The sequence below is a fragment of the Carassius carassius genome, chromosome 39 (assembly GCF_963082965.1).
Source record: "Carassius carassius chromosome 39, fCarCar2.1, whole genome shotgun sequence".
Classification (NCBI taxonomy): Eukaryota; Metazoa; Chordata; class Actinopteri; order Cypriniformes; family Cyprinidae; genus Carassius; species Carassius carassius.
Window position 1 is genome coordinate 4,112,390 of NC_081793.1, and position 16,501 is coordinate 4,128,890.

The 16,501-nt window shown below is 39.2% G+C and overlaps 1 protein-coding gene and 1 long non-coding RNA gene across 2 annotated transcripts in view; one reads left to right on the plus strand and one right to left on the minus strand.

Moving 5' to 3' along the window:
• The window catches only part of LOC132120997 (homeobox protein Dlx4b-like), a 100,825-nt gene extending 84,566 nt beyond the window's left edge, over nt 1-16,259 (minus strand). The window contains exons 1-2 of the mRNA XM_059530199.1: nt 16,152-16,259; nt 9,812-9,891 (exon numbers count right to left, since the gene is read on the minus strand). Coding sequence (XP_059386182.1) covers nt 9,812-9,891; nt 16,152-16,165 — 94 coding nt within the window. The 5' untranslated portion in view covers nt 16,166-16,259. The remainder of the gene's footprint in view (nt 1-9,811; nt 9,892-16,151) is intronic.
• LOC132120996 (uncharacterized) lies at nt 1,003-3,870 on the plus strand. The gene is made up of 2 exons (XR_009426193.1): nt 1,003-1,149; nt 3,474-3,870. It is a non-coding gene; the product is annotated as an uncharacterized LOC132120996 (long non-coding RNA).
• Nucleotides 16,260-16,501: the final 242 nt, after the last annotated feature.

A 16,501-nucleotide genomic window follows, 5' to 3' on the forward strand; every position in this document is an offset into this window, starting at 1 on the left:
ATGCAGTTCTTCCAGTGTTGTTTTCAAGAATGCAACAGAGTTGTTCCTCTACACAGACAGTAAGGAATCCATTTTACCAATAGTCTTGTGACTGTTCCAATTCAACCTTTTCCATATCAGGGAGACCACACAAAGTGCAGAGAGAGGAAAAGGTATGTGACTACATCAGTGGAGTCTCATTTTAGTTGAATACAGTTTAAATACATGCTGCCTAGTGCAGTGACTCCCAACAAAGGGTTCTTAGGTGGGTTTTAGAGGTACTTTTGCCTTGTTGAACTAAAAAAAAAGAAAAAGAAAGAAAGAAAATTTAGATTAAAATACCTATTAATTCATCAAAATTTTCTGTTAATTTTTAAAGGTTGCCACTGAGTATATTTCTCCCTACTATGGAAGTCAATGGCTACCTGCAACTGTTTTGTTACAAACATTATATATTCTAAGGTATGCAGAATACCATCTCTGAACACACAACATGTCGAACCCTAAAGCAGATGGGCTACAGCAGCAGAAGACCACATCGGGTGCCGCTCCTGTCAGCTAAGAACAGGAAACGGAGACTACAATTTGCACAGGCTCACCAAAATTGGACAACAGAAGTTTTGAAATGTTGCCTGGTCTGATGAGTCTCGATTTCTGCTGCAAAATTCAGATGGTAGGATCAGAATTTGGCGTAAAGAACATGAAAGCATGGATCCATCCTGCCTAGTCTCAACAGTTCAGGCTGGTGGTGGTGTAATGGTGTGGGGGCTATTTTTTTGGCACACTTTTGGTACCAATTGAGCATTGTTTAAACGCCACAGCCTGCTTGAGTATTGTTGCTGACCATGTCCACCCCTTTATGACTACAGTATACCCATCTTCTGATGCACTGTATGAAATGTCTGTAAATTGAACAGTATTTAACTGAAAAATGTATTTTACTGTAGGACAGTTATACAGCATATTACTGTATTTTAAAGTTACATTTTGGTTAATATCCCCCTGATGCCACTAAAATACAGTATTTCAAATTTACTGTAAATCTAAATACAGTAAAAAAATTAATAAATGAGCGCGAAACCTGACCAATCACAGAAAAGCTTTTATTTCCGCTTGGAGAAAGAAGAAAACAAGACACACTGATGCGAAAAGAACCAGTCAGTTTCAAAGGTGTGTACAAATATCCCTACTTTTACTTTACATATATTATAGCTTTGGTTTAACAAAAAAAAAAATTTTTTAAAATAAACGCTGCCATTTAGCGCGCAGTCACCTCACATTTATGCTGTGAAGAGAGCTAGAGAGAGTTGTGGTGACACAGTGGCACAGTGCAAACATTCATATTTCTTTCCTTTCCCTTTTCTGAACGTTTCACCATCAAAATATGGACATTTTGATGTTTATGTTTACCGTTAATGTTTATACAAATAAACATTAACGGGTCTCTGCCTTGGGTTTATGGGATGAAATTGGACTCAAAATGATTAATAGATGCACGCAAAAATATCAATGTACTACATCAATTTTATACATGTATTTTACGAACCACAAACAAATGCCATTCAATTTGATTAGGGATTAAATGATTGTGTAGCAATTTGTACATATACAGACATGTTTGCGAATAAAAATGTTCCGTTCTGCATTAATATATCATAAATTGCTCATGCAAAAAGGAATCCATGCATATGTGGATCGGGTGACACACGTGCATTAGCTAATTGACATCTAGTTCCAGTCGATCTTGTTCGGTTCATTTGGATTTTGAGACTTAATTTTTGCAGTTTTCAGCATTTCATGTCCCACACACACATACAACTACTGACGAACAAGGCCCGGTGCAATTCATGAACGTGTACACGATTTGAAAAATTTGCGAATGTGCGTCACTACACTGAAACAAAAATTCTTTTCAATCGGTGTCTGCAGAGTTAAGATTTACATTAATGTGCAGCATTTTGATCAAATAGAGACATATTTGTGAATACAAACATTATAGTTTGTATTAAAATGATCATAATTTGTGCATGTACAGATTAAAATGTGCATTTGTGAATCAGGCAACGCGCGTGAATTCATTCACGTCTCTTCGATTCTATTTGATTCATTTGAATTTTGAGACTTTCGTTCCGTTGAGCCTTGCCCAATCCACACACACACAGCTTGAGATCCATGCACAAAAACAGCGACCACTAAATGGCACTGCAGCCCCACTCACGTGCGCATTCCATTGTGTACAGTTTATGAATGTTACATTGGGTTTTCTTTGTTTCTTTTTGGGTTTGGCTATTCTCCTCTGCTTGTAGAAATACAATAAAAATGTTTTATTGAACTTGTTCTAACTTAACTTGTCTTAAGACACAGAATATCTTATATTAATTTGGCCAAACAAGAACTTACATTATACGCCTTTATTAATCATGCCAAAGGGCATAAAAACACGGCGAACTTCAGGTTTTCGTGTGCAGCTCCTGAATGCCCATGCACTTTCCAAAGCCTCTCCGCCATTCAGTCTCACATTTACTGCAAACACAGAAATATAAAGTTAAAGAAACTAAACAATCAAGAAAAAAATATGCCTACTTCAAATGTTACATTTGTTCTGTACATCAGCATTGGGAGCCAGTGATGCCAATGTACGATCAACGTCTGTCCGAATTCACTCACTTGTTTTCATTTACTGCTTCAAATGAACTGTATTGTATTAGTGGACTAATGTAGAAATGAGTGAATGTTTAGGGGGCGATTTCGAATTTAGCCAACGTAATTTCCTCATTATTTTAACCTGAGATGTTCTCGTGACAAAGCAGCATGGTGAATAGCTGTTCTTAGGACATAAATAAATTTTTAGTGTTCCTGTAGCTCAATTGGTAGAGCATTGCGCTATCAAGCGCAAGTTTGGGGGTTCGATTCCCCAGGAACACATGATAGCTAAAAATTGATAGCCTGAATGCACTGTAAGTCGCTTTTGTCTGCTAAATGCATAAATGTAATTTTATTTAAATTTAATAAATGTCTTTTTATTGCTGTTAACATAACTTTTGCAAATAAATACATTTTATACAAAAGAAAATTCGTAATATGCTTTATTAATCTGTGTGTCTCAACTTTAAAAATTGCTGTTTCAACTTTGGACCCTACGTTACCTTACATTTCTTACCTATGAAACTTATTTAAACATAACATTACCATTTTTTTTTTACAATGTTACTGATGTATAGATTAATATCTTACCCTCATGTTATTTTCACATTTTGTATATTGTATACAAAGTTGTATGTCATAAACGTGTCATCTCTGTATGTTTTGCAAGAAAAAAAAGTAGACATTGAGCACTAAACATGCCCCATCCGGGTTCGTCACTTATTGGGGTCCCCTGGAAATATTTCCAGTGCCATTTACAGTGCATTTCTGTATTTGGTTGTGTTGTGAGTATTTGGTTGTTTTGTTAGACATTTTTCAAATGATCTAACAATTTTTTCTGTTATGTAAAGGTTCATTGTGAGGATTAACCCTGACAACAGCAAGTGCTCCTCAAAGTTCCAGGTCAGAAAACGAAGTTGGAATATGGTACAAAGGAAGAACTCTGGCCCGAACCCTCATGTATCCTCCTTCATTAAGGAGTTTCTGGATTTCAGCTGGCAAAACTATTAAGCTACTAAGAGCAAATACATTCTACACAGGAGTTTTCTGAATTTGTAAATTTTTAAGATTGTTCTTGTGACTGAATCTGTTCATGTCTGTTGTTTTAAAATGCTCTTAATATGAAACTTTGATGTATTAATGAAATGTTTTCAGGTTTTTGGAAAACTGAAAGTACAATCTGCAGGAATATTAAAATGTTATATCAAGTATTACAATTTAACAATTAAACCAATAAAAGAAGTTAAACAGTCTTTTGCTTCTTTTTATAGTTTTTACTACTGAGACCTGTTGAAATACAATAATTTGTACAGTTTTACAATACATAGTAAAAGTGGACAACAAATTACAGTAAATTTCACAGTGTAAAGTAATATTGTTACTGTATTAAAATATATCAATGAAGAAAAGAACATTGTGTTTTACAGTAAAAAATAATATTGCAAGTTAAATGGTACTGTAAATATGAATACAGTATTTTTACTGTAAGTTTAATTTACAGTAAGTCACTGGCAAACTGCTGCCAGTAAGTTACTGTAATTTCTACAGGAATTTTTTTACAGTGTGGCTACTTCCAGCAGGATAATGATCTATGTAACAAAGACTGGTTTCTTGAACATGACAATGAGTTCACTTTACTCAAATGACCCCCACAGTCACCAGATCTCAATCCAGTAGAGCAGATTTGGGATATGGTGGAACGGGAGATTCGCATCATGGATGTGCAGCCGACAAATTTGCAGCAACTGCGTGATGCTATCATGTGAATATGGACCCAAATCTCTGAGGAATGTTTCCAACACCTTGTTGAATCTATGCCACAAAGAATTAAGGCAGTACTGAAGACAAAAGAGGGTACAAAACGGTACTAGCAAGGTGTACCCAAGAAAGTGACCAATGTACAGTCATCAGATCTTTTGATGATGAACCACAAAATATATCACTTAAAGGACTGTAGTGTTGTTGCTGTTGCCACAACAAATGATATGGATCACTGACTAATGTTGGTGTAACCGGCATAAATGTGTTTTGAACTAAGGACAGTGTATTCTGAGCTGTGCGCTGTGCACAATTAACTGCCACTTGCTTTATTTATTCATTTCTCCCTCATCGCCAACAACAATACACGTTGTTGGAAAGTTTGCAAGATATTATCTGCCCAGTTTTAGCAATGCTTTCTCCTTCTCTCCCACCATGAGCTGTAAGGTTTTTCTTTTCTTACACCATGTTGCCACAACCCAAATAAAGATTCAAGATGACAAGCCCGTCTAAAAGATCTCCAGCAGAGAGCATTTGGATTGGATTTTTGATCTCGACCTTGACGTTTATCCTATATTTGAGCTGAATTGGTAAACCACAAGCTCCTGAATCTCTTAGATAACCTGAGAATATCTCAGCAGAATTGAGTTTGTTGTAGGGCTGGGTGATAAATCGATTGTATCGATTAACTCGAATGTGTAGTCGGGATCAATTTAAATCATAAATACGATTTTTTTGTGAAAAATATGGTATGATTTTTTTTTAGGCCATATTGCCCAGCCCTAGTTTGTTGAGCTGTATTCTTTTCCCACAGGCTTAAACATTTAAAAAATAAGAAGAACAATGTGAGTGTGTTTTGGTATTATGGGACAGAGAAGGTGTTGATAAGAATGCTCTGAGCTGTGCACGAATAGATGACTGTTGACGGGTCGCCTTGTTTGATCTTGTTTTTGGCGTGTAGAATGAAACCAAGCTTCATGGCCCACACACCTGCCACATAGGTTAGCTGCACTGTACATTTTTAGCACGCACACACTTGAACTTCACCATGTTTGTAATAATTTGTGAAAATAGCATACAAAATATGAATTATGAGATTTTACGGATTAACGCCTGACTTCTCATGCACTGCAAGGTTATAATAATAGCACCAGACTCATTAAAGTTTTAAGGTTAAATACCATTCCCTTTTACTTTTTAATGAACATCCTAGCTGATTAGGTAATAATTGGTTTCAGCCACATGGGATAGTAAAGTGTCCACTGGATGGACACCTCAGAATCATGTAGAAAGCAGGAAATCAGGCAATTTTGTTAAATACTGGGAATTCAAACGAACCACTCTTCACACACTGCTTTTCCACTTACTCAGGCAAGTATGCATATCTGGATGCAGTATTAGTCTCAGTGCACGCAAGTATGAACCCTTTTCGCATTTCCAGGGTTCTCAGAAATAGAAGTTGCTATAGTTGTGTAAACTTCTATCGTGCTGAATGGAAATTACAACAAATATCATTTTTGCATTCCCATTTACACCAATAGCAATGGAAAATGATCACACATGTATACGATTTCCTAAAACAAAACAAAATAATAAATAAATAAAAATAAGAAATTGATTACATTGGTTAGAAGAAAGAAAGATGTCAAATTTGTTGTCAGTTCCTCAGTCACTAAAAACACAGCAGCATTAACCAGTATTCTGTAATTCACCATGGTTATAAAACAAATTATAGTGCTATAAATGTACATTAATTTTTTTTTTTAAATGAAATGCTAGATTAACAATGTTAATGACATGCCATCACACCCTGTGAAAAGAGTCTATTTGTGTAAGTTATTGCAAAAAGAATTAAATAAATAAATACCAATTGTGTTTCTAAATTTTAACTTTTCTTTTCAGCTGACGTCACCAAGGTCTTTTATTTTTCAGCCCCTCCCCTTCTACACCAAGTCAACTCAAGTCACCTTTATTTATATAGTGCTTTATACAATACAGATTGTGTCAAAGCAGCTTTACAGTGTTAAACAGGAAAATAGTTTCGATAATGTAGGAGGACAATAGTAAACAGTCAATTCTCAGTTAAAGTCAGTTCATTGATGTCATCAACCAACTTATGATCAGTTATCTTCAAATAGTCCCTGTGCAAAGCCAACAATATTGCCAGAAATTAAGTGTCCATAATTTTCCATCCAAAGTGACCATAATTTCCAGCATCCCAAAATAAATAAATAAAACTAAGGCCCTGCTTACATTTTATACTGCATATCCTCAGAAATGACACATCATTGAATTAAAATGCAAATACGATTTCATGTTGACTTCAACAGAATCCATTTGTATGGTATGTTCTACCATTGTCCCAGCAAACTCCCCATAAAATTCAGACAAGTCTAGATCTAATTCCCGAGAGACATGTGACACATAGACTTCAAAAACAGGCATGAAAAAAAATAAAATAAATAAAAAATAATAATAATAAAAAAAAAAAAATATATATATATATATATATATATATATATATATGTATGTATGTATGTATGTATGTGCATGCACATAAAAACATTCACACCTGCATGCCAAAACACACACATAAATGTTCATCACACACACAAACACGCAGCAGAATTCTCTGTCTGGTACAGCTGGAAAGGGCTGGAATGAGAGAAGAGGAAGGAGGAGGGTTATGTGTGGAATGCTCCAAACCCGGGCTGGTGTTGCGACTCGTCCCAGACTCTGTGCCGTCACCACTGGGGTCTGTGGCCAGACCTCCCTGTGCCAGACCCACTGGCTCCAGAGACCGCCCAGGCCAGTTTAGCTGCAGCACAGGGCCCATAATTACACAGCTCTGCCCCCTACTCTCTCTCTCTCCATGATCCCTCCAGCAGGGGCTCATTCATCTGTTTCAAAACGTAGTAAGCTGCCTACATAGACAGCATTTTAAGGCACCATACGAGCACTCTCCACTCCTAAGATTTGTACTTTTTGTAACCTTCACAAACAAGCTAATACCATTATATTGCAAAAAAAAAAAGTATACATATATGTACAATATGTATAAATTTTTATTCGTTTCATAAAATAATTTTAACTTAAGTTTCAATAAGATTCAACTGGATTTTAAGATTAATATAACTGAAAAACAAAAAAATTGTTGTACAGTTGACTTGTACAGGTAATTTGAATAAAAAAATAAGGCAGCAACTGAGGTTTTTAAGTTGAAGTAGATTAATTTTTTTTTTGTCTATGTACAGCAACAAACTCAGCGAAAAAAAAAAGTGAAAGAGTCAAGGCAAAAAACAACAACAAAAACATAAAATGTCTTTTGTCATTTTCATTTGCAGATGCTTTTATCCAGACCGACTTGAGGACAATAGAAGCAATCAAACCAACAAAAAAGCATATAAGTGCTGTGACACTTTTTTTATTTAAATAAATAAAAATAATAAAAAGAGTATAGAATGAGCTAGTGTTAGAGGATCAAGTTATTAATGTTTTTTTTTTTTTTTTTTTTTTTTTTTTTAGATAGAATAGAAAAAGAATAGAGAACGCTAGTGTCATTGGGTACATATTATTATTTTTTTGGTCTTATAAGAATGTGTATAACAAGGCACACTGCAAAGTTATGCACTCTTTATAAAAAGTGTCATTTTGGACCAATGATGATTTAAAGAGGTCGGGGACAGCACTGCCACTGATTAAAAACTAATTGATTTGAATTTGAAATGTTCACATTAGAGTACAGGAACATTGGAATTCTTGAGCCTTTCTCAGAGTCAGTTTTTGTAGAAAGGTAAGGAGCAGTAAACATTCTCAAAAAAAGTGCAAGAGAGTATGGATTAGGACAATTTTTTTTATTGTGTTGCCTCTGATTAGGAAACAGTGCTGGAGTATTGTGGCATTAGATTAGCAAATTTCTAATATCAAACCCTATAGAGCGTTGCAGTATTCAACACTGACAACATTCCACTGGCTTCTGGAAAACTGCAGTATTACACACGAGCACGGATATAAACACAATAAGGTTTGAGAGTGAATCCGTTTAACTCTTCACTAAACTGCTAACTCATTTCCAGGTTTGGGCCTACAAATATATGCCATCCTTGCACCACTCTATTGAATTCAGTTGTTAGTTAAGCCTCAAATGAAAAGCACTATTCATATGCCACTGCTTGAGTTGTTACCCATGTAGAGCGATATAAATCAGTCGAAGACAGCTCGCTAGATTTGGAATAGAGCCAAAGACATTCAGTACTCATTATTAATGTCATTCACTGCTGTTTTATATATGTGCTACTGGGAGTCGCATAGCACAGTGTGTTGTGGGACAGAGAAAAGTCTTGTTAAAATAACTGCTTATAAGTTTTTGTTTGCCAAAACATCGCTCTGAATTGTAGAAACTGAGTCCCATGTGTTTGACAGCACAAATGATCTTATCTGTAGATAGATAGATAGATAGATTTTTTTTTTAGATTAAAGGTGAAATTTATTCTTCTTTTAATGGCATTCAAGAGGCTGATGAGCTTAATTCCAGCTGTCATAGAGATCAAAGCAAAACCTGAGTAAAAAAATATCCAAAAAGAAGCCGCTTTTGCACAACATTACCGAAAAAGAGACAGAACGTAAACTCTGTAAAGGCTATGATTAAAGCTGAAAGAGACAGCATAATGATGCTAAGGGATCAAGGAATGTTCAAGTTCAATATAACTTAAGCTCTAGGAACACCATTTAGAGCATTATGACTTTATGAAAAAAAAAAATCTACTTGTCCCTCAGTTTCTTTACAAAAGCAAAAGTGACAGCTTGCACTTACAATTGAAATCAATGGACTAATGCATGGCTTAAAAGCAGAAATATGTAGTGAATTCATTGTTGTGTTACGGTAACAGTGATTTTAGCTCACAGGAGTGAGCTGAAATTATTTTCTAGTGGTAAAAGATCTTATGCCAAAATTCTAAATGTATTCAAGCCTCTCTTGAGAGTATTTAGCAAGCTACATGACTGTGCAGGATTGCATAAAATTATAGTACAATGATGATAAAACGACCCTATAAGATAACATGATGATGGGTGAACTGGTAAACAGTATTGACAGTATATGAGGTGAAGTTTATATTACATGTACACAGGGGTGCAGAAAGGGTTACAGCAGGAGAGACCGAGCCCCCACCGTGGTCTCCACAGCCTAAAGAAGACCGACATTGTTTATTTAGGGACAGTGGGTTGGGCTACAGGCTTCATAAATCTAATGAAGCCTTCTCGAGGAATACCTCATCCTCCAGAAAGAAATGAGAAAATTATACACTTTACTGACCGCCTGTCCTTTTCTTCCTCCTTCTCTCTCTCTTCATTTACCACTGCTGCTATAATTTCCTCTAAGCAAAGCTACCTAAAATAACTTTAACCTAAAAATCTCCATTAGGAGACTTACAGGACTTCCTGGAGGTCCTCCTGGGTGGCTTGCTCGCTTCATTCAGGACTTCATTCAGCTGCGAGGTGGCTCCTGATCGACTATAAAGACACGTAAAAAAACATGATTTCCATGATTCCAGAATCAGTGTCACGCACGCATTTGTTGGCAATTATGATTGGCACACTGCAAAAATAAATAAATGAATAAATAAATAGATAGATAGAAAGAGAGATGAAAAAAAATCTTACAATCTCTTAAATCAACAATTCACTAAATTTGTATATCTTCCAGTGAATTTTAGGAGCAACATTTGAGACAAAGTTGATACTTTAAATGAAAAAATTACTAAGACACCTGTACATGTCTGAAATAAAAAAAAGAGTAACTGCTGGCTTTTTTTTGCTGACAAAGAACTGAAAATGTCTTTTTGGCAGTATTTTCAATATTTTTTTGTAAATTGTAGGTCTGCTCACAGCCTTGTTTTCATTCATATGAAATCTAATTCACTATCTAGGTTGCCAAATATTAACCATTTAATACCCCAGTGAAATTCTCTTAAATTATTCTCTTTTGAACTACATTAAAACATATTTTATTATAAATGCGAAATTAGAAGGATTTCATGAATCAAATTCGATTTTCAAGCTCTTGATCTTGTTGATTGATTTGGATATGCATCAGGTGAGAACAGATAATCTTTTTAGGAAAAACAAAAACTCTCAACTAATGCTGTAAACTATACCCTGTCAGTTGGTACACACCTAAAATATTAAAGGTTAAAATTAACAACAACAGTCCAAACATTTAAATCCAATAGCTAAGTTTGATATCAGCCTATGGCAGTGGTTCCCAACCTTTTTCAGCTCGCGGCCCACACAACCACACACATATGTTTGCGCGGCCCACTTCAAAACAATTAACTGACCCCGCTATTGTTGGGTTAATAACTAAGTACTAAGAAGCTAGATTGTTAACTGTATTTATTGAATGAACTAGGGCTGTGTGATATGGACAAAAAAAAAAACCTATCGCGATTTCTTTGATCAATTTTTGCGATTGTGACACACACCGATATGCTTTTACAGTCATAAATCGATTCAGGATTCATTTGAAACATATTTCCAAAAGAAAACCATTTAGAGCTTTATCCAAAAATTGTAAGGTCTCTAGAACAGACATAAGTCAAAATCATCACTATAGTAAAGATCGATGTAACAAAATGTATAGACTTATGGCAAGAAAAAAAAAAAAAAATCCGATGTCCAGGGACTTTTTTTTTCTTTTTTGCCATGCATTCATTGTTCATAGAGCCAGGGGCGTAGGCTAGATTACGCGGGGGACGTGCCCCCCCCCCAACTTTTATCATCACGGAAATTCGTCCCCCGCACTTTTTCAGGCAAATGTGTTCGTATCATAGACTGTATAAAAATATGGACGTAGTGTCCGTGACGTCACCCGTAGACTACTGAAGAGAGTTTTTGAAGCCTAAAGTGTGTAGAGCGGCCGTCGCCATCTTGGCAGCACGTCACCGCACGACTCTCCCGGACAATCAAAAATGGGCAAAAAGGCGGGAGCTAGTTGCTGTAGCCACGCCCACCTAGCACGACGGCAGTGTCAGCAGCGAGCGCCAACCTCCCGCTCTCTCTCGTGAGGCCAATAAGGAAGTGACTAAAACTGCAATTCATCAACTGGCTGCTTGAGGCTGGCTGCAAAAGGGAGTCAGTTCCATAGACTCCCCATGTTAAAATGCCCAACTTTACAGCAGGAAAAAACATGTTTACAGCCTGGTTCAAAAAATAATTTTGGTCTAAATAGCTAATTTTGCCCTTCATGACAACTGTGAGGGGGGTGAATTTTTTTATAACTCATCTGTTTAAATTATATTAAGACTTAAAGTTCTGCATAATTAAGGGCGTGGCCACTTGACTGACAGGGAGATTGCCGCTGCTGATACTGCCGGCGCGCTAGGTGGGCGTGGCTACAGCAACTAGCTCCCGCCTTTTTGCCCATTTTTGATTGTCCGGGAGAGTCGCGGTGACGCGCTGCCAAGATGGCGATGGCCCGCTCTACACACTTTAGGCTACAAAAACTCTCTTCAGTAGTCTACGGGTGACGTCACGGACACTACGTCCATATTTTTATACAGTCTATGGTCAGCAGCAGTGTTGGGAAAGTTCACTTTCTACATGAACTAGTTCAAAGTTCAATTCACAAATTTTAAAATGAACTAGTTCAGTTCATAGTCCAAACTACAAAATTTTGAACTAAAGTTCACAGTTCTAAAAATGAACTAGTTCATAGTTCTTTTTTTTCCATAGCCTACGTTGCTGCGAGCTATTATTTTTCAAAATTATTGCCACAGCCCATATAGAATCACAGACAGCAATTATTTTATCAGTTTTAACAATGAAGCTATGCGTCAGATTTCATCTTCATATCCAATTTTGAATCCTTATCCAACCAGGGTTTACATTAGCATTGAGGGGACAGCATTTCCCCATTGTTGCTTTAATGCTTTGTCTCCCATTCTCACCGACCTTGTCATAAACATCATAAAATTATTTTACATGATCATACGCCTTCTTGCTACATGCTGCTGTCGTTTGCTGTTTTTTTTTTGATGACGCGTCACGCATGCGGCGGATGGCGGTGCGACACTGGTGGTTGGTGTTGCCAGATTGGGTGTTTTTCCTCTACATATTAAGACCCATTCTCTAGCTTCTAAATTCATCCGCCCTTCCTCTTCTCCTGCGGGGGCGGGGTTCTTTTTTGTGGGAAAGAAGGACGGATCACTGCGACCTTGAATTGATTACCGGGGACTGAACAACATCACGGAAAAGAATACTTATCCTTTGCCGTTGATGTCTTCGGCCTTCGAGGGGTTGCAGGGAGCGTCCATTTTCACAAAACTGGACTTACGCAATGCATATCATTTGGTTCGGATCACGGAGGGGGCTGAATGGAAGACCGCTTTTAACACCGCCAGAGGGCACTTTGAATATTTGGTTATGCCCTTTGGGCTCTCCAACTCCCCAGCGGTCTTCCAGGCACTCGTCAACGACGTGCTGCGAGATATGATCGATCAGTTCATTTATGTCTACCTGGACGACATATTGATTTTTTCTTCCTCTCTCCAGGAACATGTGCAGCACGTCCGACGAGTGCTTCAGAGGTTGCTAGAGAATGGTCTTTTGGTCAAGGCGGAGAAATGCGAGTTTCATGCACAGTCAATTCCATTTTTGGGGTATATCGTGTCGACTGAGGGAATACACATGGATCCTGAGAAAGTTAAGGCTGTGGTAGAATGGCCAAGCCCAGATTCCCGTAAGGCCCTACAGAGGTTTCTGGGGTTCGCTAACTTCTACCGGCGTTTCATTCGCAACTTCAGCCAACTAGCCGCACCTCTGACCGCCTTGACCCCCGCCAAGACTGCGTTCAGGTGGTCAGACACAGCTGAGGCTGTGTTTGCCAAACTGAAGAGCCGTTTCATTTCAGCCCCTATTCTGATTACCCCTGACCCTACACGTCAGTTCGTGGTGGAGGTCGACGCGTCAGAGGTGGGGGTAGGAGCAGTGTTAGCTCAACGTTCTCCCTTAGACGACAAGGTCCACCCTTGCGCGTATTTTTCATATCGTTTATCTCCGGCAGAACGAAATTACGATATTGGTAACCGAGAATTGTTGGCAGTTAAGATGGCATTGGAGGAATGGCGACACTGGTTAGAGGGATCGGGGGTTCCTTTCATAGTATGGACTGACCACAAGAATTTAGAGTACATTAGCACTGCCAAAAGATTGTACTCCAGGAAGGCTCGATGGGCACTTTTTTTCAGACGTTTTGACTTTACTATCTCGTACCGCCCGGGTTCCAAAAATATCAAACCCGATTCCTTGTCACGTGTTTTTGACCATTCCGAACGCCCGTCCACTCCTGAGTGTATTTTTCCTGAGACATTAGTGGTCTCCACTCTCACATGGGAGATCGAATCGAAGGTCAGAACGGCCTTAGAAGGGGTAACGCCTCCGCCCGGGTGCCCACCGAACCGCTTATTTGTGCCGGAGGGATTAAGGTCCAACGTTATCCAGTGGGGACATTGCTCTAATGTAGCTTGCCATCCAGGGGTTAACCGTACTAGATTTTTAGTCAAGCAACGATTCTGGTGGCCACTTATGGCTCGCGACATTCACAGTTTTGTTTTGGCTTGCTCGGTTTGTGCCACTGGTAAGACGTCCAATCGGCCCCCTGATGGGTTTCTCCAACCGCTGCCGGTTCCTTCGAGACCCTGGTCCCACATCGCTCTAGATTTTATTACCGCCCTCCCTCCCTACCAGGGCAACACGGTAGTTTTAACTGTGGTGGACCGGTTCTCGAAGGCAGCCCACTTTATTCCCTTGCCCAAATTACCCTCAGCCAAGGAGACAGCGTTGACCGTCGTAGACCACGTCTTTCGTTTACAAGGCCTCCCGATAGACGTGGTTTCCGACAGGGGACCCCAATTTGTGGCTAAATTTTGGCAAGAATTCTGTAGACTACTGGGAGTGACTGTAAGTCTGTCCTCAGGGTTTCACCCCCAGAGCAATGGTCAAACCGAGAGAGCCAACCAAGATTTGGAAAGGGTGTTGCGATGTTTGGTCTCCAAGAATCCTTCCTCCTGGAGCCAACAATTATCTATGGTGGAGTACGCCCACAATACCTTACCAGTATCAGCTACGGGCCTATCTCCTTTTGAGTGTAGTGTTGGTTACCAGCCACCTATTTTTCCCAGTATGGAATCCGAAGTTGCGGTCCCCTCCGCTCACGTCTTCGTCCAGAGGTGTCACCGCACTTGGACCAGAGCCCGTGAGACTCTACTCCAAGTGGGGCCGCGCACCAAGGCATAGGCCGATCGCCACCGGTCTAGGCCTCCCGTATACGTCGTGGGTCAAAGGGTGTGGCTTTCTACCAAGAATATTCCTCTCCGTTCCGTATCTAATAAATTGGCTCCCAAATTTATTGGCCAGTTTACTGTCACCAAAATCATTAGTCCGGTGGCAGTCCGCCTTAAACTCCCTCCTACGTACAGGAGAATTCATCCCGCCTTTCATGTGTCCAAGATTAAGCCCGTATTTCATTCTCCCATTAATCCGCCTACCCCGGTCCCTCCCCCGCCGTGTCTCGTAGATGGGGAGACCACCTATTTGGTTAATCGCATTCTGGACTCTAGAAGGAGGGGACGCGGATTTCAGTACTTGGTGGACTGGGAGGGTTACGGTCCGGAGGAGAGAAGTTGGGTACCTGCTAGGGACATCCTGGATCACTCCCTTATCGATGATTACAATCGACAGGTAAGAGATTCTGGGGATGCCAGGAGGCGTCCTTAGGAGGAGGGGTACTGTCACGGTTCGCGTATGCACCGTCTCCAGCTGTAGCCATGTTACGTCATGTTGATTGGTTCATTTGGGTGCAACTAATTCCAACCGCCTATTTAACGCCCTGTCTTTCGTCTCCTGTTTGTCAGATCATTGTTTGAGGTCCTCGTGTTGATGTCTGTTCGTGCTCCTGTGTTCCTGTCCTTGCTCAGTTTCCTGTTTCGGTCTTCATTGGATTATCACAGTCACTCACGGATTATCACCGCCTATCACCGATCTACCACCACCGTCATCGCTACCAACGCACTCAAATCACCTACTCACCTGTCTGTGCTGCCGTCGTGGTCCCTGCGTCACTCTCCAGCATTCATCCATCACACCTCCTGTCAATAAACTACCTTTACTTGCATCTGCCTCCTGTCATCCATTGTTAGCGTCACATAACTAACTTAACTAACTTTGGACACCTGAGGTAAGTGACATATACATGGATTTCTCGACGACGTCATCACTGCTTGCGCACGCAACTAAGAGGCAAAAGACCCGCGATCTTCGTACCGGAGTACATGGTTTAGGTGGTGGTGTTGTCGCTAGTCAAAATGCCAAGGAGTTGTTGCGTTGTCAATTGTACCAACCGAGCCAGTGCTGGGTGTCAGATGTTCAACGTGCCTAGGGGGAAGCATGGTTTTGCCAATATATATATATATATATATTAATATGAAACACAAACAAACAGATCCAACTCTGAAATTGCAATTTATTATTGAGTCAACAAGAAATTACAAACAATGCGAAATCTACGTTAATTACAATGTTCTTTTACTGAACTCGGCAAAACAGATAGCAGTTTTCTGCCTCCTGGATGCACGCGCATCCAGTATTGTTTGTATACAAGAAACCCTGGTATTGTAATAGCCTACGTGACGTATTTACGCTGTTAAAACAGAAACTGGGCGATTACATTAGACACGATACATTTCTGTCATTGTATACTGTTTCTTTCAACATACCTTCCGATGTTCATTCATATTTATTTCGTGCTATAACTAATAAGGAAAAGAGATACATGCCACAGCGACCTGCCACGCCTCATTAAAGCAACTGACTTTGGAGCCCCCTACAGTTAAGTGAGTGAAATCCACTGTCGTAATTATTACAGTGGATAGAGTGCGGTGTTGCTGCCGTAAAGCAATCCGTCTTTTATCACCAAACTTACAAACTGCAGTAACAGATGTTTGGAAAGAAACAAAAATCATTGGCTTTAGAAGTCAGTGAACCATCAGAATGATTTTGAAGCTAATATTTCATTATATATAAATAAATAAAACCAACTTACATACTGTATTTACTGTATTTTAAA